The sequence below is a fragment of the Etheostoma spectabile genome, chromosome 16 (assembly GCF_008692095.1).
Source record: "Etheostoma spectabile isolate EspeVRDwgs_2016 chromosome 16, UIUC_Espe_1.0, whole genome shotgun sequence".
Lineage (NCBI taxonomy): Eukaryota > Metazoa > Chordata > Actinopteri > Perciformes > Percidae > Etheostoma > Etheostoma spectabile.
The window spans coordinates 23,387,279-23,409,913 of NC_045748.1; the positions used below are offsets into that span (position 1 = coordinate 23,387,279).

At 40.1% G+C, this 22,635-nt stretch overlaps 1 protein-coding gene across 1 annotated transcript in view; it reads left to right on the forward strand.

Annotated features, from left to right (window-relative positions):
• eeig1b (estrogen-induced osteoclastogenesis regulator 1b) overlaps positions 1 to 21,463 on the forward strand; it is a 30,939-nt gene extending 9,476 nt beyond the window's left edge. The window contains exons 3-12 of the mRNA XM_032539262.1: positions 6,535 to 6,655; positions 6,854 to 6,883; positions 10,484 to 10,600; positions 10,690 to 10,736; positions 12,998 to 13,170; positions 15,006 to 15,107; positions 15,757 to 15,970; positions 17,608 to 17,729; positions 17,826 to 17,895; positions 17,989 to 21,463. Coding sequence (XP_032395153.1) covers positions 6,535 to 6,655; positions 6,854 to 6,883; positions 10,484 to 10,600; positions 10,690 to 10,736; positions 12,998 to 13,170; positions 15,006 to 15,107; positions 15,757 to 15,970; positions 17,608 to 17,729; positions 17,826 to 17,895; positions 17,989 to 18,034 — 1,042 coding nt within the window. The 3' untranslated portion in view covers positions 18,035 to 21,463. The remainder of the gene's footprint in view (positions 1 to 6,534; positions 6,656 to 6,853; positions 6,884 to 10,483; positions 10,601 to 10,689; positions 10,737 to 12,997; positions 13,171 to 15,005; positions 15,108 to 15,756; positions 15,971 to 17,607; positions 17,730 to 17,825; positions 17,896 to 17,988) is intronic.
• Positions 21,464 to 22,635: the final 1,172 nt, after the last annotated feature.

Here is a 22,635-nt window from a genome sequence, read left to right on the forward strand (position 1 = left end):
ATAGCAGACCTCTGCCCGAGGATCTCAATCTCAAGGTGCGTGCTGGTGTATATGGGACTAAAAGGTCAGAAATATAACAAGACAAGAGGCCATGAAGAGCTTTAAAAGTGATCAATAGAATTTTAAAGTCAATTCTAAAACATAGTGGGAGCCAGTGTAACGAAGCTAAAATAGGAGTAATGTGGTCATGTTTCTTTGTTCTGGTTAAAAGCCTGGCAGCTGAGTTCTGGACAGTCTGGAGTCGATCAATAGATTTTTGGGTTAAACGGGTGAAAAGGCTGTTGCAATAATCCAAATCCAAAAAGGAACTTAACCCAAGTTGAATACGTTGGACCAAATGTTGTTGCTTTAAATTAGAAGGAGATAACGTTTGAGTTACAAACATTTATCTTGCTCTTGCTTTCCACTTTGGAAATCTCTCGTGTAAATCAGTAAAAGAAGACGTGAACTTTGCCGTCATGCATGCCCACCTGAAACGTGTCATATACTGTAGGCTTGACAGGTGGTTTCAAAAACATTAATCATTAATTTTTTTTTTTTTATCATTTAAGCAGCTTTAGCTCAAAATAATTCTGGTGGGGAGAGGCTGATTCAGTTTCTTCTCCACAGTGTCACACACATTTAGTTTTGTTGTGGACCTAATGATTTGTGTGTATGTGTGTGTTTGTTTGTGTGTGTGTGTGTGTGTGTGTGTAAGCATAATTGTCATTCATAGGCTATCAAGTGCTTTCAAGAGCATGCCAAAGCAACAGGTGGCGATATAACCCTAACTGTTATGCCAATCAATTGATAAAGCTAAGTCTAAATCTAATCAGAAACCTGAAGTTCCTGTGGAGGTCTCGTCCAAAACCAACAACGATGGCAGTTCTGTGTTGTGGGAGTGTAGTCATAAAGACAGAGTATTGTATTCTGACACCTCTGATCCTCAATATAATGGGAGAAAAGTGTGCATGTATCTGTGTATATATATGTAACAAGCCACCAAAGGTGTTAGCGGCGCACAATCGGATGTCAAACAAAGTAGACAACAGTGGTGCGCACTCCGACATCACAAACCAACATCCCAATTTTCACCGGCTACACAACACCAATGCAACCAGAGTTTCTAAAAATCTTCACCATGGCAGGAGTTTTTTAAAAAGTTTCGGTTTCAGTGACCTTCCGTAAAGAAAAAGCTGCCTTTTTTTTTTTAAATACCCGTGTTTGTGTGGACAGGGCCTGAGAAAATGCCACATATCATCTCCAATGGAACGAGTCTTTGTGCATCTCTTCTAACTTATGACTTTCAGGCTTTTTGTAGCTGGATATATCATTTGTTGCATCTAAATATGGATGTGGATAATGTTAGTGATACTAAGTAGTGTTTGCTACAGTTGCATTTATTGTGATTAAGCTGCGAAAACAATGGTTTATTTATGTAATTCATGCTTTGTTCTGTCACTCTCGTCCCGAATCTTTGGTCTGAACGGGGCTTAAGACATACACTTGCTAACTAAAGCCAATGCGTTGGTACAAAATAACCCATACATCATACTGTACCAGTTAACCACACACACACACACACACACACACACACACACACACACACACACACACACACACACACACACACGACAACCAAAAGACATACAGGCAACAGCCACCATGTCTCAAAGTATTAAAAAAAGTAATGGTTAGGAAGGGGTTTTTTATGTATTTTGTGCGTGCATGTGTGTATCTGGCTCATTTGCAACTCTGTATCATTCCTCAGATTCTTCCACCAGACAAAATTTACAATATTAATATACGGCTGGTCCGCGTATGGTGAATTCAATTCAGTTACATTTTATTTGTAGTATCAAATCAAGGGTGGCAGTAGCTCAGTCTATAGGGAGTTGGGGCTGGTAGCTGAAGAGGGGCCTCCTGGCCACTGCCAAGGTGCTCTTGAGCAAGGCACCTAACCCCCAACTGCTCTGGGCAGCCCCCCCCACTCTAGTGCATATATAGGACCTGAGCATGTGTGTGTAATTCAGGCCTGTGTGTAATAATAACAGCGAATAAATTGTAATTTCCCCTGGTGGGACTAATAAAGGATACATTATTATTATTATAACTATAACAAGAGTTATCTCAAGACACTTTACAGAGTAGAGTAGTTCTAGACCAGACTCTCGGACAGACCCAGATCCTCTTTGTGGGTGGCATCTTTTGTTGCCGGTTTGGACACTGAGACAGATATACAGATATAGAGAAACATGATTCATAATAATTTGACCAGTTGGAATGGTGAACAGGGAAATTAATTTGATCTCCGTTCTCACTCCGATTGGTCAGTGCTGCACGTGGGACTGCTGGGTATGTCCTGAGTAATGAAAATGCGAATACATATATAATAATATAATAATGTTATTATAGGTATATATATATATATATATGTATATATATTAATATATGTATCTATATGTATATATATATATGTATATATATATATTAGTATAAAAAAATAATTATGATTAATGTTTTTGAAACCACCTGTCAAGCCTACAGTATATGACAGTTTCAGGTGGGCATGCATGACGGCAAAGTTCACGTCTTCTTTTACTGATTTACACGAGAGATTTCCAAGTGGAAAGCAAGAGCAAGATAATGTTTGTAACTCAAACGTTATCTCCTTCTATTTAAAGCAACACCATTTGGTCCAACGTATTCAACTTGGGTTAAGTTCCTTTTTGGATTTGGATTTGCAAACAGCCTTTTCACCCTTTAACACCAAAAATCTATTGATCGACTCCAGACTGTCCAGAACTCAGCTGCCAGCTTTTAACCAGAACAAAAAACATGACCACATTACTCCTATTTTAGCCTTCTTTACACTGGCTCCCACTAGTTAGTAATTGACTTTAAAAAGTTGGAATGGTGAACAGGAAATGGAATTTGACCCGTTCTCACTCCCATATTGGTCAGTGGCTGCACGTGGGACTGGCGCGGTGCGATTGTCTCGATAAGTCTGTAATATCTCAATATATATTAGATATATATATTATATATATAATATAATGTATATATTATGTATATATATATGTATATATATGTATATATATAGTGTATCTATATGTATATCTATATTGTATATGTATTATATTATATTATATATATGTATATGTATATATATATGTATATACTTATATGTATATATTATGTATATTATGTGTATGATATATCTGTATGGATATATATATAGGTATATATCTATCTGGTCATTATATATATATATGTGTGTGTTATCTATATTATTATACATATGTATGTATATATATTCTACTATGTATGCCTGGTGTGGATAATTGGTATGCATATACCTATGTATAATATGTCTTTTGTAGATTATTCTATCTGTGTGTGTTTATATGTACTGTGTGTGTGTGTGTCTGGTATATATTATCTGTATATATATATCTTTATATATATATATATATATATATATATACTATTGGTTTGTGGACTGCCGTTTTGAGGCCTCGGCTGCGGTTTAATAATTGTGATACAGTGTAGTTTTTTATTACCGTGTCATACATCCCACTGTAATGAAAAAACAACACTATATCACACTGCGTCACACTGTGTGCCATGTGCGTACGGACGTTTGAGGGATGTAGCCCTTATCCGCAGACCCACACATTGACTTGGAAGCTGCATGTGAGACAAATTTTAACATCCGCTGGTCACTCACGGAGTCGGTCATTTCCTCCGCTCCACTCAAATTGCTCACCGAGTGTGGAGCTTAAACCTGTGGTTCCCAAACGTTTTCACGTGTTAAAGTTGTATTAAGGAGGATTGAAGCACAGGGTTTCAAAGTCAATTACAGACTTGGCGGCAGTAGCTCAGTCCATAGGGAGTTGGGTTGGGAACCGGAGAGTTGCTGGTTCAAGTCCCTGTACGGACCAAAGTATGGTGGTGGACTGGTAGCTGGAAAGGTGCCAGTTCACCTCCTGGGCACTGCCAAGGTGCTCTTGAGCAAGGCACCGAACCCCCAACTGCTCGGTGCGCCTTTCCATGGGCAGCCCCCCCCCCCACTCTAGCATCTCTCCATTAGTGCATGTGTAGGTCCTGAGCATGTGTGTGTAATTCAGGCCTGTGTGTAATCTATAGTTTCCCCTTGTGGGATTAATAAAGTATAATAATAATAAAAAATAATAATAATAATAATAATAAAACAACCTGTACAGCTGCATCAATCTACCCACGCTTGCCACCATCTTGTGGCTCTGGCATAAGAATGCTGACATCCCCATTCTTAATCCTTCCACATTTATGTTGTTTACTTAATTTCTGTGTAATTACCATCATTTTTGTAATCCGCCAACAATGTCTACTGACATTCAAAATCATGAATTGGTCACTAAGTCAGACGTGACCCTTACGAACAGTCCCTTTGAGGCTATAGAAGGCAAAGCTAAGAGAAAGCGTCGCATGTATCTAACGCTGGACAATGGTGTGTTTGTGAAGGCAGGCATGTCTGGCTGAAGAAGTGGTAGAACCTGTCTGGCCGTCCTCTGCCTCTCCAGCGCAGCCAGCAGCCCTCAGGCTTGTTGTTTTAAGAGCTGGATACTTCAGGTCACCCTGTTCCGCTGATAATTGAAAATTAGAGACACGTATGAGTTTACCGGAGTATCTACCCTAGACTGTTAATGTAGCTTTAAAGCTGTAGTGTGTAACTTTTTATATTAATGAAAGTCTGTTACATTTCAGCCTCTGCCAATGAGTTGATACAAAGCTAACTAAGACTATCAGCACACAGCTTTTTCTATATTTCTCAGCATGGCTATGTTCAGAGGATTGTGTTGTCTGGCAACTTCCGCGTGCAGAAAATTGAGATAATTAAATCTTCTGAAGAGATTATCATATTAGCAAACTGCATGGAGGAGGGGGGGTGGGGGTGGGAGGGTGCTTGTATCATGTGGACGCGGCAGTTTTGTTGTCATTATTTAGAATAGAGTAGTAGAATAGTAGAGTGACAATATAAATATATAACGTCTAAAAAACTGAAAAATATAAATATCTAGATACTAGATACATCCAGTTGGGAAAGAGTATAAATATCCATATTTAAAGTGAAATAGTGCGGTAGAGAATAAGGTGCATTCCAAACAGATTATAGTATATATATATTAGTGTGTATATTTTTGTTTTGGTTGTTTTGTATGTGTAAGCACAGTGTGAGTAATGATGCTCCAAAGAAAAATTCCTCGTATTTGTCCTCAAACCTGGCAAATAAAGCTGATTCTGATTCTTTTGTACATGAGGCCCGAATCATAGAAGACGTGTCAAAAACAAATTATCGCATTCCTTTTGACAGGCTTAGTTTTCAGAAGTTCAGTGGTATCATACATAGTGTGTAGCATAGGGGAAAAATATATGATGCCCATCATTATAAATAATGTCAGATTCCAATGTTGTTTGTATTGGACGTTTTGACATCACCTTCCAAAGAAGGTACAAGGTATGCAGGACTGGACTCTGTACTGAGTCTGCACGTGTGTGTTGTGTAACTGGAGATCTGATCATGCATAGAGCTGGGCCGTTCTCATGTCATGAGCTCGGCAGGGACAGATAACATCTAAGTTTACCAGTCATGTTGGGACACGCCGAGCAGGCTGGTGGCGTGTGTGTTGCGGTAATAAAGTGTGGGGAAATGTTAGGAACCCTGACAGCTTTAGTGTAAGTTCCCTCACGATGTGGTCTAAGCTTTATAGCTTACATTTGCTCTTTATTCATTACTTCTGGAAGAAAAAGCCTGTTTACAGACTGAGGGAGGGACACACTGGATCAGTCCCATGAGTCCTCGTTTCCGTCCATGGCCTCCTAGATTCCACAAATGAAGAGATAAAGAACACACTCTTTTTAGAAATAAAAGCCTTTTTAGGCTTTAAGCACAGTGTGAGCAACGATGCTCCAAAGAAAAATTCCTTGTATGTGTCCTCATACCTGGGAAATAAAGCTGATTCCGATTCTGATTAAACAAGGAGCCAAAGAGTCACAGGAAGCGTCTTTGTTCAGTAAAGCAAAAGTCTCTTTCAGACATGCACCTCATAAGTAAATACGATTCAAAGTAACATGTCAGTCTCATGTCTGGATTAGCTCCTGAGTCGCTTTCACATAAAAGTCAAGATGGCAATTTCATTAGGTCAAACCTAATGACATGGTATTGAATTCAAATCAAATACGGAATCCATTTATCGAATTCAAATATTTTTTCATCCTTTATTGAATCGTACTGTATTAGGCTTATTGTTTAACGTGTCTATATACTGTAACCAAATGCTAAAATAACTCAAAGATTGACATTAGTGTGTGTGTGTGTGTGTGTGTGTGTGTGTGTGTGTGTGTGTGTGTGTGTGTGTGTGTGGTGGTGTGTGTGTGTGTGTGTGTGTGTGTGTGTGTGTGTGTGTGTGTGTGTGGGTGTGTGTGTGTGGTGTGTGTGTGTGTGGGTGTGTGGTGTGTGTGTGTGTGGGTGTGTGGGTGTGGGTGGTGTGTGGGTGTGTGTGCAGGGAGTAGGGAGGAGGTGCAGCAGAACTGTGTTCGATGGAGGAAGAAGTTCTCCTTCGTATGTAAAATGATCGCTAATCCAATCACTGGAGTGTTGGACCCCTGCATCTGCCGGGTCTCTGTACGTAAGGTAAACTACATTTCCCAGCAGCCGCATTTAAGGGCAATGTCATTTTACCCCACATTACCCTATAATACAGCTGCATGATGAAGGTGATGCACCGTATACTTGGTTTGTCCCACAGCACCTGTCCCAGTTCACACTCCTACATGACTGTGTCAGCAGTCTCACATAGACCGTTTTGACCGTTTTGTTTTCTTTCTCCAGGAGCTCAAAGGAGGGAAATCCTTCTCAAAGGTAAGATTATTTTCTGATTATGTAATTAGCAACTGCTACAGATGGAATATAGATAGAGATTGCTAGATTTAGCGAGTTATCAGACCCCGTTAGCAAATTTTTTCACAAAAGCAACTAGTCAAATCGGATGACTTTCTGTAGGAAGGCAGGTAGAAGGGGGAGGGGGGGGGGCGGTGTAGAGGGAAGGACAGGGATGCATGGGGGGGGGGGGGAGACGCACTGAGCAGCCTTCTTTGAGAATTTTTTATCGATCTATCTCCCTCCCTTTGTAGATTTTTTTAGTTTTACTTCAAATACAGACTACCTAAGAAATAATTGTAATTTAATATGAATTCCCAATAGTGAGTTTATGGTTATTTGGTCAAAGATTTCTATTTTTTTCTTATCTGCCTTGCTGACACAACCACTAAGCGTTATGCAAATTATTGCATAATGATTTCACACATATGCAAATGAGCGTATGACATCATCTAGCAACTTTTAGCCACTTTTGGAAATGGTGCTAGCTACAAGTAGTGTGCAATACTTCAAAATGTGGTATCGATCCGATAAATAGAGGGACAGTTTTGACGATACCAATACTTTTTATGGTAGATGCGACATCAAATTGCTAAATCTGAATGAATTTTGATGACCTGTTAAGTGGTTTTGGGATTTGTAGTTTGGATTATTAAAAGTTTGACCCAGGACAGAATTTTCATATGCTTGCATTAATTTGTTGTGTTACCAATGTATCTTCAAATTATACAGCTTGCCCTTGTTTCATTTTTGGCCTGAAAATATAGCACAACAGTGTGTGTGTGTGGTGTGTGTGTGTGTGTGTGTGTGTTGTGTGTGTGTGTGTGTTGTGTGTGTGTGTGTGTGTGTGTGTGTGTGTGTGTGTGTGTGTGTGTGTGTGTGTGTGTGTGTGTGTGTGTGTTTGTGTGTGTGTGTGTTGTGTGGTGTGTGTGTGTGGTGTGTGTGGTGTGTGTGTGTGTTGTGTTTTGTGGGTGCGCGTCCTGCCTTGAGAATAGAGTTGTCCTGTCGAGTGTTTTTGGTGTTTTTGTGTGCGCACGCCTAGGCCTGCATAATTAACAGTTATAAAATCGCAATCCAGATTCACCCCTGTTTGCAATATCATTTTTAAATGATTTTTTTTTTTTTAAATGACTTCCATTCTCATTTAATTTTATGAGCCGACTGCATCACAAGCGCTCCTCCTTTCTTCTGTGAGTTTTAAACTTCTCCCTTCTCTTCAGTAAAGCCTTTATGTTTACAGGCTTGTGGTGATGCGCAATGTGCTATAGGTGCTAAAAAAGTCTATGTTTTGCTCTGCCAATTTGTTTTGTCATGATTCATATAATCATTACACTTTGCGAGAAAAAAAAATCTTTATCAGTTCTAAGCTAAAAAAATCGGAATTCATATTTTTCCCTGAATCGTGGAGGCCTAAGGACATCCCATGAACTGTAGCAAGCTCCTCCATAGTTACTAGCGCTAAAAAAAACGCGCACACACAAGCACACTTGAAAGCAGCGGCGCTTACACAGACACACACAGCCAGGTCGCCGCTTTGATGAAACCACAGAGAAAACTACAGTTAAGCTACATTCATGGGATGTTAAAAACGTAGGAGAAACACTCAAACCAATATATATTTTCACAAAATTGCCATGGATAATCATAATGGGATTCATGCCCTATTTGTATGCTTGTGTGTGTATATGAGAGGACAACCAGTGGCATAGGCAGAAATTGTCTGTTGGGTGGGCCAGTACAAAAGTGAATGGGTCATTTTTTAGTACAAAATTATAATTCTTTTTCAACATACTGCATTACAACAGCAAAACACATTGACCCTCATGTGGTCCTTGGGTCAAATTGACCCGTTTTCAGTCAAATTATTATTTTTTTTGTCACAAAAAATGGGCAATCAAAATAAGCGCTGAAAATGTCAATATTAAAAATATCAAAAAACTTTGGAAAAATCACCTACAACATTGAAAAAGTGACAAAAATATGGGAAAAATAAATGTTTTTTTTAATGGTTGACAGGAAGACAACACAAGGGTTAACAACATGCTCAACCAACAAAGCTCAGTCTATAAAAGCCGTGTACAACCGTGTAGACAACACCTGTCCATTCCTACTGTATTCAGGCTAAAATCTATTTGCACAAGCAGAACAAGCAGCACTGTTAATAATTAACCATTTTATTGCACAAACTGGCAGCTGAGCATAAATCCAAACAACAGATAATGTGTTAACATACTGCATTACATTACAGCCATTATGGTCAGCTCACAAGCTTCAAATGTGCGATCATCTGTTTCCACAAAATCGCCAGTAAACGAAAATCAAATCTGTTGTTTCTGTTGGAATTAAAAACGAGATACTGAAAAGTAACCCACGCAGTATGGAAGCAAATAAGAGACATAAGTCTTTGATTTTTACCAGCCACTGAGTACTTACTATTGAAATATTTTATTTTGAAAATGATGCATCTGAATTCATTTGTTCTGAATTCGCCTCCTTTTGAAATTATTTTACTTCAGGAACCATATATCTGAATTGATTTGTTCTGAATTCACCTCTTTGAAATTTAAATTTGAAATTGGTCTCCACTTTAAAAACCTGAATTTCAATACTTATTTTTCAAAGATAAAAAAATACAACTTTTCAGAAAAAATAAATTCAAGTTGGTCAAATTCGATTGCTATTAAGTATTCAGTGGCTGTTAAAATTCAAAGACTCATGTCTCTTATTTGCTTCCATAACGCAGCGTCTTAGACAGTGTATCGACGATACGGCAGTGACAGGATCAAAGAAAACCCAAACTTGCAGATGAGTTATCTTCTTATTTAAGTTGGGAACACAATCATTTTCAACCTATTTTCATTTGACTACACTACAAAAACAAGATTCTTCAGCGGCATAAACTTGGACTCCTCAAGAGAGACGCAGTGCTGACTGGGTAGAATAATGATGGAGGAGGTTAAAGTAGGTCGTTGACTTCTACATTACATAAAGCCACTCTCTGTTTCCTTCATTCACTTCCTATGAAAAAGAAGTGGACCACAGTTGACCTGCAATGTATTCTTAATCTGTGTATAACTTTTCATTTCCCACCTTAAATTTTATTTTTGACTGTTTTTAAGGTTTTTGTTCTTTTCTCATGTCTGTCTGTCTGTCTGTCTCCTGTCTGTCTGTCTGTCTGTCTGTCTCCTGTCTGTCTGTCTTTCTGTCTGTCTCCTGTCTGTCTGTCTTTCTGTCTGTCTGTCTGTCTGTCTGTCTGTCTGTCTGTCTGTCTCCTGTCTGTCTGTCTGTCTTTCTGTCTTTCTGTCTGTCTGTCTGTCTGTCTGTCTGTCTTTCTTTCTCTTTCTGTCTGTCTGTCTTTCTGTCTGTCTGTCTGTCTTTCTCTTTCTGTCTGTCTGTCTGTCTGTCTGTCTGTCTGTCTGTCTGTCTCCTGTCTGTCTGTCTCCTGTCTGTCTGTCTGTCTGTCTGTCTGTCTGTCTGTCTCCTGTCTGTCTTTCTGTCTGTCTGTCTCCTGTCTGTCTGTCTGTCTGTCTGTCTGTCTTTCTGTCTGTCTGTCCATCTGTCCGTCTGTCTGTCTGTCTCCAGCTAGGTTTTGCTGATCTCAACATTGCGGAGTTTGCTGGTTCGGGCTCCGCAGTTCGCTGCTGCATCCTGGAGGGTTATGACACCAAAAACACTCGACAGGACAACTCTATTCTCAAGGCAGGACACACACACACACACACACACACACACACACACACACAGAATTGATCAGAACCGAGGTTTAGTAACACATGTGTTTTTTATAGGTCACAATTGGGATGACTCTACTGTCTGGGGATCCCTGCTTTAAAACGTGAGTTCCTCTTTTTCAGGGATTTGGACACAGTGCCCCCCCCCCCTCAGACCCAATTAAGAGAACAGCTCTGTCTCACCCATGGCACCCCCTCCATGTCCACGGTCGTTGTCTGTGTCCCAGTAACATAAGATCCAAGTCCACAAAGGAAAAAGTGAATTTTAGTGTATTATTTTATTTTTATTCTACAATTACTTTAATTTGGGGGATAGTCACGCTTTATGTTTTGTAACTAGAGTATCTGTAATTTGCCCAAGAGTGTTTGGGGACCTTGGGGAATGTAAACAGGAAGTATTATGTCGCCACAGTTAGCTGTGGTCTACAACTTGAGCCCTTCTTTTACATTTTGGCAAATTGACACCATTCAAATTAGAATTGCGGTGCCTGGTTAGCTCAGCTGGTTGAGCGTGCGCCTCATGTACAGAGGCTCCGTCGTCGTCGCGGCGACCGTGGGTTTGGTTTCAACCTGTTGCCCTTTTCTGCATGTCATCCCCTCTCTCTCCCACTTTTCTAAATTAACCTGCCCTATGAATAAAGGCAATACAAAGCCAAAACAATGATCTAAAAACAAAAAAATAGGCCAAATTAGCTTTTATCCACGGGTGGCTAGACAGAACTATCACTGGAACACTGTGATACTGAAGAAAACATTAAAATTGTGTCGTGATTAGTCTTGCATTGCCAGACCTATCTCCACAGCACTGTGTAGTAAGGTCTGGCTACACCACAAATATATAATCTAGGATAGGACAGGATAGTCTTGTATAACTACAAAATAATAAATGACTATAAACTATAAAGAATATGCCACATAAAATATGAAATGAAGTTAACTGTTCACACAAAACAGTAACGTGAACTAATTAAATTAGCTGGATACATAAGAAAACGTCATTTGCTCTTACCAGTGCATGGCCGTGTGTGCGTTCTCCACAACAACCCCTCTAATCGGCCCCTAGAAGTCCCACTTAGATAGTAACTAAACATTCTTTGTAAATCTTTATAATCCTTCGCCCAGCATGTTTCCTCGGATCAGGGAGGCGCCAAAAATCAGGGTAGCAGCTGTCGCCATGGTCCCGCTACACGTCCTGCGATGCCATGTTACATCCTGCCACACTCTGCTACGCCCAGCTACGTCCTGCTGGGCCTTGTAACGCCCACAGTGCCCTGCTATGCTACAGAGAACTACTACAAACAAACTACTTTTTAATTTTTATTTTATTTTATTTTTTGTGACTGTTACCGCCACTCTTCATTCTAATCCCAACCGGTCGTCAGACACCGCCTACCAAGAGCCTGGGTCTGGGTCTGGGTCTGGGTCTGGGTCTGGGTCCGTCCCAGGTTTCTGCCTAAAAGGAAGTTTTTCCTCGCCACTGTTGCACTGTTGCTTGCTCTGGAGGAAACTACTAGTACTGTTGGGTCCTTGTAAATTCTGGAGTGTGGTCTAGACCTACTCTATCTGTAAAGTGTCTCGAGATAACTCTTGTTATGAATTGATACTATAAATAAAATTGAAAATTTAATTGAATTCCCCAAAACAACCAAGCAAGCCTGCCTTGTTGAACTGTCCAAAACTTGCCATTTTCAGCGGACAGCTTGCAACAGCAAAAGGTGAGGGACATCCGGGTCTGCCGAATGTGAGGCAATTATCCTGGAAGTGTACAGTCGTGGATCCAGACTACGTTGTTGTAGATACACTACAAGATAATGATAGCCTGAGATAGTGTACGTCACATTGAATCTAAAGCTCTCTGTCCACTGCTAGGCAGGCCGAAAAGCAAAAGCGCAGCATAGGCATTCATAACCAAGGGTGGCAAGGAAGCTATTTCCCTGTTGCCAGGTAACAACATGCTGTTATCTCATGGCTTTCGAAAGACCACCGGCAACTAGGTCAAAGTTGACATCCTTTCCAAGTTTGCGCGCGACTCAAAGCAGCAAATCCGAGCCATGGGTAGTGCAGCGCCACCGCCTCCCCCATAGGAAATCAATGTGCCTGTTGTGTAGTCGGCTTAAATATAACTTATGTAACTTATGATAAATAACCTCCATGCGTTTTGTGTCACAGTTGCTGCAACAACGGCTGACCTTGTCAATAAGGGGGCCTAATTAGCACCCAATCGTCAATATACTGTATAACTTTCGGCTGTTTTTCGAACCCCAGCATGCACCTGTTCCTTTTCCCTCTCAGACTGACCCAAAAAAAGTGACTGTGACTGTGTTTGTAGCACTCTTTTGTTTTGTGCGTGTGTTTGTACCATTAGGCCTCCCAGCACGGCCAAATCTCTCTCCATCGGGGACGAGGACCCCACCCTGCAGCTGGACTGTAAGGGGGAGAGCACTGATTCCACAGGGCAGCCCCGAGGGGTCCTCAGGGAGGTCATGAGGGAGGGTCCTCGCACCTTCAAACCCAGACAGTCGTCTATACGTAGCTCAGGTAACGGCTCAGTATTATTGTTCCCTGTACTCTTTCACCAACTGGAATTGAAAGACGATTCTAACTCTTTAAAACTCGGGTCTTCATTTTTGTTTATCAGTTTTTGAGATTTGGGCACACAGGGACTTGGCAACAGTGAAGTGTTAGGTTCATGGCCTTGAGTGGAAAGAATTACTCACGGACACAAGATTTGGTTTTCTTTGGCAAAGGGGAATAAAGCTGAAATGCATTCAGCAGTCTTCCAAAAAATTGTATTCCCTGCTCGGCCGTTTTATAAAGAGGGTGTATACAGAAAGTTGATTTACATAATGTGTATAGTGTAGTATATATTTTTTTTAACATAAATTTGGGCTAAAACTTCATTACTTTACATAAAAGTGGGTTAGTACATCATATTATCTGCTATACTATTGGTTGAAGAGAAACTGGGTTTATTAGGCAAGTTTTAAGGTTAACAGTTTACTGAAGTTTTAATAAAGAAACAATAACTCATTCACACAGTCAAAGCTGCATATTAATCTTATTTTACCCTACTGGCCAGAGCCAGGAGCGTCCGGCTCTCCTTGTCTCAGTGTTCTTCTTCATTTCTCAAGGTTTCAAAAATATTCACATGATAATGTGTTCAGTTCTCATCCAATATAACTTTGTTCAGTCGCCACAGAAGTTATGGGGACAGAAACATGAGCACTCAGACCATAATGCTTCTATGTTTCCACTCTTATGTTAAGGCTCTGTATATACAGTATATAAATATGTACTGTAAATATTGTCCTGTTACTTTCCTCTTTCTTTGTGTCGGCGTTCTAACTTCCAGTGGATTTCTGAGGACTATGGTTACCTGGTCCTCAGATCTCTGCAGGGTAAATCCAGACAGCTAGCTAGACTACCTGTCCAATCTGAGGACTATGGTTACCTGGTCCTCGGATCTCTGCAGGGTAAATCCAGACAGCTAGCAAGACTATCTGTCCCATCAGAGGACTATGGTTACCTGGTCCTCAGATCTCTGCAGGGTAAATCCAGACAGCATACTAGACTACCTGTCCAATCTGAGGACTATGGTTACCTGGTCCTTAGATCTCTGCAGGGTAAATCCAGACAGCTAGCAAGACTATCTGTCCAATCAGAGACATGGTTACCTGGTCCTCGGATCTCTTCAGGTAAATCCAGACAGCAGCTAGACTATCTGTCCAATCTGAGACTAGGGTTACCTGGTCCTCGATCTCTGCAGGTAATCCAGACAGTCTAGCTAGACTACCTGTCCATCTGAGACTATGGTTACCTGGTCCTCATCTCTGCAGGGTAAATCCAGACAGCTAGCTAGACTACTGTCCAATCTAGGACTATGGTTACCTGGTCCTAGATCTCTGCAGGGTAAATCCAGACAGCTAGCAAGACTTCTGTCCAATCAGAGGACTATGGTTACCTGGTCCTCGATCTCTCAGGGTAAATCCAGACAGCTAGCTAGACTATCTGTCCAATCTGAGGACTATGGTTACCTGGTCCTCAGATCTCTGCGCGTAAATCCAGACAGCTAGCTAGACTACCTGTCCAATCTGAGGACTATGGTTACCTGGTCCTCAGATCTCTGCAGGGTAAATCCAGACAGCTAGCTAGACTATCTGTCCAATCTGAGTTTCTGTTGCACGACTAAAACAACCATTAGACGTAAATTGAGGCTATTTCGCAGCAGCACTGTGGCTTCGCTTGGCGCTTAGCACCGCCCAAGATCATTTTGATTGGTTTAAAGAAAAGCCAATAATCCTATCCCAGAATGCTGTGTGGAGAGCCTGGCAATGCAATACTAGGTGTGTGTGTGTGTTCTGTGTGTTCTGCAGGGCTTCCTGAGGAGGGAGAGAGTGTGTCCAGCCAAGATGAGGTCTTTCACACCGGACATTTCCGCAGCTCCAGCTATGCCAGCCAGCACAGTAAGATTTCAGGTCAGAGTTTCCTCATACTACAACCAAAGTCAGGAGGGTTTACTTTCTCGTGCTAAGACCAGGGAGATGCTCAGCCTGAGAGCCTTATCATTACCAACCTGATTTAGAAACCGAACCAGTTCAGGACAGCCCTGTACACTGTGTGACCAGTGGAGTGAAGAGTGCAGCTGTTGGAAAGTAGCAGGAAGGAGGACATCATGGACCTGGATGCAGCGCACCTGGATTTTTTGTGCTCCTTTAAATTAAAATTAAATTTTAATCAGTTTATTGATCCCCAATGGGGAAATTACAATTTACACTCTGTGTCCACACTTTGTTAGTTTACACACAGTCCTGAACTACACATACACACACATGCTCAAGACCTATATATGCATGTCAGAGTGAGTGGGCTGCCAGCTGAACCAGCGCCCTGAGCGTTTGGGGGGGGGGGGGGGGGGGGGTACGGTGCCTTGCTCGAGATCACCTGGCAGTGCCCAGGAGGTGAAGTGGCATCTCTCCAGTGACCAATCCACACTCGGTGTTTTTTGGTCCACATGGGGACTTGAACCACTAACCCTCCGGTTCCCAACCCAACCCTCTATGGACGGAGCTACTGCCCCCCTCTCCTCTCTTCTCCTCTAACCTCCTCTCCTCTCCTCTCCTCCAGGCTATAGCACAGCTCACTCTCGCTGCTCCAGCCTGACCGACCTCAGTCACCATAGGAACGCCTCCTCCAGCAGCAATGTGTCCTGTGGGCTTGTCCAACCCTGCCAGCTGACCGCGTCCAGCCCCACAGAGCCACACCGACAAGCCACTCCAACCAAACCGGAGAGACCTCCTCTACCCTCCGCAGCGGCCCTCATGTCCAACAGATCCTCCAGGTATATACAGTACACACACCTGTGCTTTTGACAAAACACACCCGCCCCTGCCAGTCAGTCAACACGCACCTACCAGGAAGAGAGATGTCACCTATGACATGATATTACTAAAAGGCTGTTCTGTTACTAAGAAAGACATCAATTCGGGAGAAGTACCAAAAAAGAAAGTGAACTACTACTGAAAAAGCGCTGAAGATCTAATACTGCATATTGCTCCATAAATAGCTGAATGATTTTAAATGATTTAAATTGAGCAGATGCCTGACAGGTAAAGTGAAGGGCAAAGACACACCCATACACATTCGCCAACATCAGATTATTGACCCAGAATTCCCCTGTATTGATAATACAGCACCCATTTTAAAATTTGCTTAAAAAGATTTTTGTTTAACCCTTGTGTTGTCTTTCTGTCAAAATTGAAAATCAACACTTTTGACGCTTTTTATCAATGTTTTTAAATTGTTCTCACATTTTTTTGTCCCTTTTTTTCAATGTTTGTCACTTTTTTTTACGTTTAACACTATGTCACACTGACTTATTAACTTTAGTTTACAGTTATTTTTTAAATTTATGGTCAATAAACCTCATTTATAGGAAATTATACCCAATGTTTGAGTTAGAAAAGCAGAAATTAGGAATTATTTAGACTAAAATTAAAGGAAAGTATGTTGATGGATAATCACAGACTGGAATATGTCAACTTTTACTCAACACTATTTCAAAAACACTTCAATTCTTCTCTCCAAATGCTATAATATTGAATAAGACGCCCCAAAATGAATGAAAGTAGAGATTTGTACTTGGCAAAGAGCGTTGGGTGGAATCGATCATGTTATTTTGGGGAATTTAAAAGAACGTTGACATAGGAAAATGGGTCAATTTGACCCGAGGACAACGTGAGGGTTAAGTGAAATTTGGGACAACAACGGGACAGGAACCGTGTTGCTACGTCATCTTACAGCGCCGGGGTCGAGCTGCTGCATCCCACACAGACGTTAAAGGGTGCTGTTTGCGTCGGTATCTGAGGCTGAGAGCCACTGACCAAGTGGAAATGAATAGGACAGAGGATGAAAATATTTCAGGCTTTGATACACACACAATACAGTACTTGTTGGAGGAGATGCATATTGTTTGGGTTTGGGTATGCACATTGGTTTTGTTATTAATCCAATCCAATCCACTTTATTCCTATAGCACATTTTACAAAGACAAAGTTGCCAAAGTGCTGCAAAAGACTCAAACATACAAAACAGTTCATATAAAATATTGTGGTAACAAAATAAGAGCATCGGGTTTAAAAAATAAAAATAAAAAAAAATAGATAAAATGAATAAATACTAAAATACAGTAAAACAATAAGAGACATCAGAGGACCACACAACAGCCAAAGAATAAAAATGTGTCTTTAGACAAGACATGGAGGGGCATAGCCTTCCAGAGTTTAGGTCCAACCACAGAAAAGGCCCTGTCCCCCCCAAGTTTTAAGTCTTGTCTTGGGGACAGCAAGCTGGAGTTATTAAGAAAAATACAAAATATCCCCCAACCAATCCTTCTGTATGAAGCAAGACCTCTAATATGTTCTGTACGTCAAATATGAATGTTTTCTCTCTGGCGGTATCCGTCTTGTCCTACAACAGGAGAAAGAAGGACACTGTGGAGAGACAGCCCAGCTGTGTGGACGACACTCGCATTGATGCGGGTGACATTGTGGAGAAGATCGTACAGAGTCAGAATTTTTATGACAGCGGCAACAAGGAAGGTAGGTCAGAGTTTAAGTTTTGGGGATTTAGTTTCAGCTCAACGTTCGTGTTATCTTAGCAGAACCTTCTCTTTTTTTATTTTTATTTTTTTCTAGACAGCAACTTGAGACTGTTTGTGAGCAAAGATGGGACCACCGCCCTCAGCGGGACCCAGCTCGCCAACAGGTACACAGTTGTACAACAGGTGCATTGGTTTGCTGTTTCCTTTTAACAAGCCTACTTTTAACTAACTGATCTTGTATTTCTGTGTTTTCCCAGAGGAACGCCTGGTATTTTTGAGCCAGTGGTCATTGAGACTCACTGAAAGACACTGTACTCTAACATGTCTCCAGCCTCATCAACTGGTCAATGACTCTGTGACATGAGATTGTCTGTGACTGTATGTTCAAGTATGTGTAACTTTAAGTGCACACAACCTGAAATAAGACTACTATGATGTGTGTGTGTGTGTGTGTGTGTGTGGTGTTGGTGGTGTATCAATATATATATAAATATATATATATATATATATATATATAATATTATATGATTTATATGTATATGGAACCTTTTAGTAAATCTGTACACTACTACACTACGGTCAAAAGTTTGGGGTCACTTACAAGTTTCCTACCCCATTATAGACAGAATACCAGCTGATCTGAGTGGTGGGTGGGGGGGGGGTGATCTTTAATGCCATATGTACATTGCCATTATCAGCAACCATTCATCCAATGTTCCAAAGGCACATTCTTCACTAATCTGATATCATTTTTAAAAAACTAAGTGGAAAAGCATTGGAGAAACCTTATTTGTAATTATGTAAACAGCATAATGTAATCTGAAAACGGCTGCCCCGGTTAAAAACAACAACAATGATCTCAGCTGGTACTCTGTCTGTAATGGAGTGCAATGGACATTTCTAAGTGACCCCGAACTTATGACCGGTTGTGTATTTAATTGGGTGGTGGGAGGTGTGTTGCACATAATTATTGTATTTTCTCAAATAGTGAACAGACTTTTTTTTTCTTTTTTACTTTAAATGAAAAAAGAATCAGGCCTTTATATCTATATTATTTCTATATTTATTTCTATATCTATATATATATATATGTATGTGTGTGTGAGTGTGTGTATGTATATATATATATATATATATATATATATATATATATATACACAGGTACATTTGAAAATATTCCCATCTGCTCCCAGTTGCTGTGTTAATTACAGGTTTTGTTGTTTGCTGTTAATACAGGTTTAACATGTCATCTACATATCTGTTTTACATTAAAACAACGCCATCAGTCCAGGGGGAATAATTCCTCCTCTTTTATCGTGGAACATCTGCAGCTTAACCCTTGTGTTGTCTTCCCCTTAACCATGAACTTGAATTTTTTTTTGTGCTTTTCCAATGTTTTTGTCCCTTTTTCTGATTTTATTTGTCACTTTTTCCATGCTTTTGGCGCTTTAAAAAAAAAACCTGAGCTGGTTTAATAACAGGTTTTACACTTATTCTTAGAATTCGTGGTCAACAAACCTCATTTATATCAAACCTTTTAATTAAAAAGGCAGAAATTATAAATTATTTTGACTAATAGATCTGAGGATGTTGAGTGGATCACAGAAGGGTATATGCCAAACGGTACTGTTTTGAAACCATTAAAAAAAAAAGAATTTAAATGCTATAAGATTAAATAAAACACCCCAAAAATTCAATGAAAGTAATCAGTAATTTTACCTTAAGAACATATGGAGTCATCCATGTTATTTGTGGACAATTTGATTGAAAGAAATCCTAATTTCTGATATAAAACACTTTGAAACGGGTCAATTTGACAGTCTTTAGCAACACTTTTTTTTTTTTACTGTCATGCACAGGAATTAGCATTCTCTAAAATTACCTAATTTATGTGCATAGACAAGCAATTTGTACTCAAGTTAGAATTAATATCAAGTTACTTTAACAGCTGGAATTTGAGATGCCTACAAATACTGAATGCCTTTCTTCATATTCTTCATATTGTGAGGACATTCCATTCATTTCAGTGGTCCTTGTCCAATCACCACTCTTTTTTTTTTATACAGTTGTGGTGCTACCTGTACATCTCATCAATATTGCCATTGCAATTTTCCGCAATTATCCTCCGTTGCCTTAGAACGGTGCCAGGTCACTGACTTAGTGTCCTAAATTTCAATAAATCACTCTACACTGTACAGTGATTTCCAACCTGCATTACTCAATAAAGGACCAGTCTGAAACACACCCGGCAAAACTTTGACCGTGCTAGGTGCGCAAAATACACAAACAATACCCTGAAACCACTGCATCATGGGAATTGTAGTGCAACACTGAAATATTTGTGCATTCAGAAGGGCCTCGTCAACTCGTGAAACTGAAAATTTCTGAGTTTACCACCAGGAAGCAGCTTGCTAAGTACAGGACAGACTGACTCCCAGGGTTTCACTTTAACACATGACGGACAACTGGAAACGTTATGGAAACCGCTTGATTTCCTTAGAACTTGGATTTCTCCATCATGAGGTATAAATACATGAAACAGCCTGGTCAGTGTTTCTTTAGTCTGGATCAGCAACCACTCTGTTCTCTTTTAGGAAAGACAACAAACCAACAGCTGGCAAATTACCACTGAAAATGGGCAAGGGTGGAAGAAAAATGGTATGGTCCAACAAGGCAGGACTTGGTTTTTTTGGGAAATTATTGTAAAGATTTACAAAGAATATATAATATATAATAGCTACAGACACAGAAATGGCTCAAACGAAGTAAAGCTCATTGTGGGACTGGCTCTAGTGGCTGTAGTTCTGCACCAGGGCTGAATATCGGGAAAGAGACTATACAGACCACAAAGGTCTATACTCTAGACCACTAAGGTCTATACCTTAGTGGCCCCCGAATACTGCATCTAAAAGTATCCATAAAGCACCATGTTATGGGACCTTTAAGCCATCGATCCATCTCGTCAGTTGACCGTAACCGTAAACTTTGCGATAAAAAATTGCGATAAAAATTGGAGACAGTGTCGCGAAACTTTCAGTTTCATTGCTGAAGTCTAACAACACAAAAAAACAGCCAATTAAAAAAATGTGAGTTTGAATTTATTTTATATTGAAAATCATCTATGCTCCTCACTGTTAGGCTTTGGAGTTGCTGGCAGATAGTTTGAAAAACACTGTTTAGAAATTTAATTCAAAAACATGATATTTTACCAAATGTACTTGCAGACTTGTGTCCATTATCAACACCCCACTGTGGCTTTTTTTTACTAGTCCAGTTCATGTAAGATTTACTACTGACTACACAAGTCAAATATGAAATATGACTAAATCATTTTCTGGCTTTACAAGTTGACGAGGTCCCACATAATGCAGCACAAGAGCTAGGAAAGGCTCTTACTGGGAGCAGACGTCCTCTGGACAGACTGATGCAGAATCCGACTGAAACTGAAATATTATATAGAAGTTATTTTATCCTCTTAACATATTTTGATGACTGTCTATTAATATACTATTTTGCACATGTGTACTCTCTGAGGAGGGTTGTTAGGTACCACTAAAAGGAAATGGATATTGCACGGTTGCAAAATGATATGCAGTACATACACTGTGTGTGTGTGTGTGTGTTTGTGTGTATATATATATATATTTAGTGTGGCCATAAGTGCGCGTCCATTCTCTGCACTTCCAAAGTATTTTGAATTTGAATGCTCTTGTAAAATAATAAAGAATGTAAGGTTTTGTGGGGATGTACTTGCTCACCTAGGAGCTCTTTCGAACTTTGGCCAGATTGACTCATGTCTATGTCACAACCAAAGCTAAATAGCAAAGGCTAATATGTCAGCAAGCAGTTTTTCTATTTACACATTCAACAGACACAGAGCCACCCCAACATTCATTCAGAGTCTTGTTTCTGACCTCCTGCTGAGTGTCCAATAGTCCCTCTCCTTTTCCCTCTGGTTTGGTCTCCACCAACTCTCATAGTTACGGTATACATGGGCCAGGTCCCTCCCTGTAATGATAGAGTATGTGGAGTTTCATTCAAAAACCATGGCTACCAAAAACCGTCCGATCTATTTCAGGCCAGCAGGCTGGTCTTCAGATGTGTAATGACTTTTATTTAAAAGCTAATATTTTAGGTGAGAAATGATAAGGAGCCATTAGGGTATGGTCATGTGAGGTAAAGGGAACCATTGTATTGGTTTATTGTCTATTACTGTGATTTGTTATAAAATACATATTCTTTTGTACTGGACCGTGTGTAACCTGTGACCTTATTAATTACATTTCTACAAATAAATGTCTCTTTGCATGTGGCGAATAGGTTTTTTCCTACCTGATGATTTGAAATGAAATAGAATTGTTCCATAAAAAGATTACGATTATATTGTTATTGTTATTTGTAGATGTTAAACTGATTTAATTTGCATTGGAATGAGGTTTTGGGAAAGAGAATTTAAAAATGATTTGAACTTTTGTAACGTATTGAATACAAATTGAACATACACTTGTCAATATAGAATTATAATAAATGCATGTATAAAACACATGTTAAAACACCTTTCTGTCCACATTTTCGTTACACTTCTGTTGTCCTCAGAAGTTATTGGTTGTGATTTTGTATGAACGTAAACATATTGTAACTCCAGATACACATTTGTATCCTCTGCTTGTATTGAAATGCAGGGAAATGTATGTAAAAGGCACATCAAGAGTAGACCAATGAATTATGATATGCATAAACCAAATAAAATGGTAAACGCCGGGAATCTGAGTGGTGTAAGCAACAAAAGTTTTGTTTTTTTTTAAAGCCGATTTGATTGAAACAGAAGATTAAAAGGACAACACCGCATCCACATGATACAAGCCTTCCGTGGTCGCGCGCCCCCCCCCCCCCCCCCCCCCCCC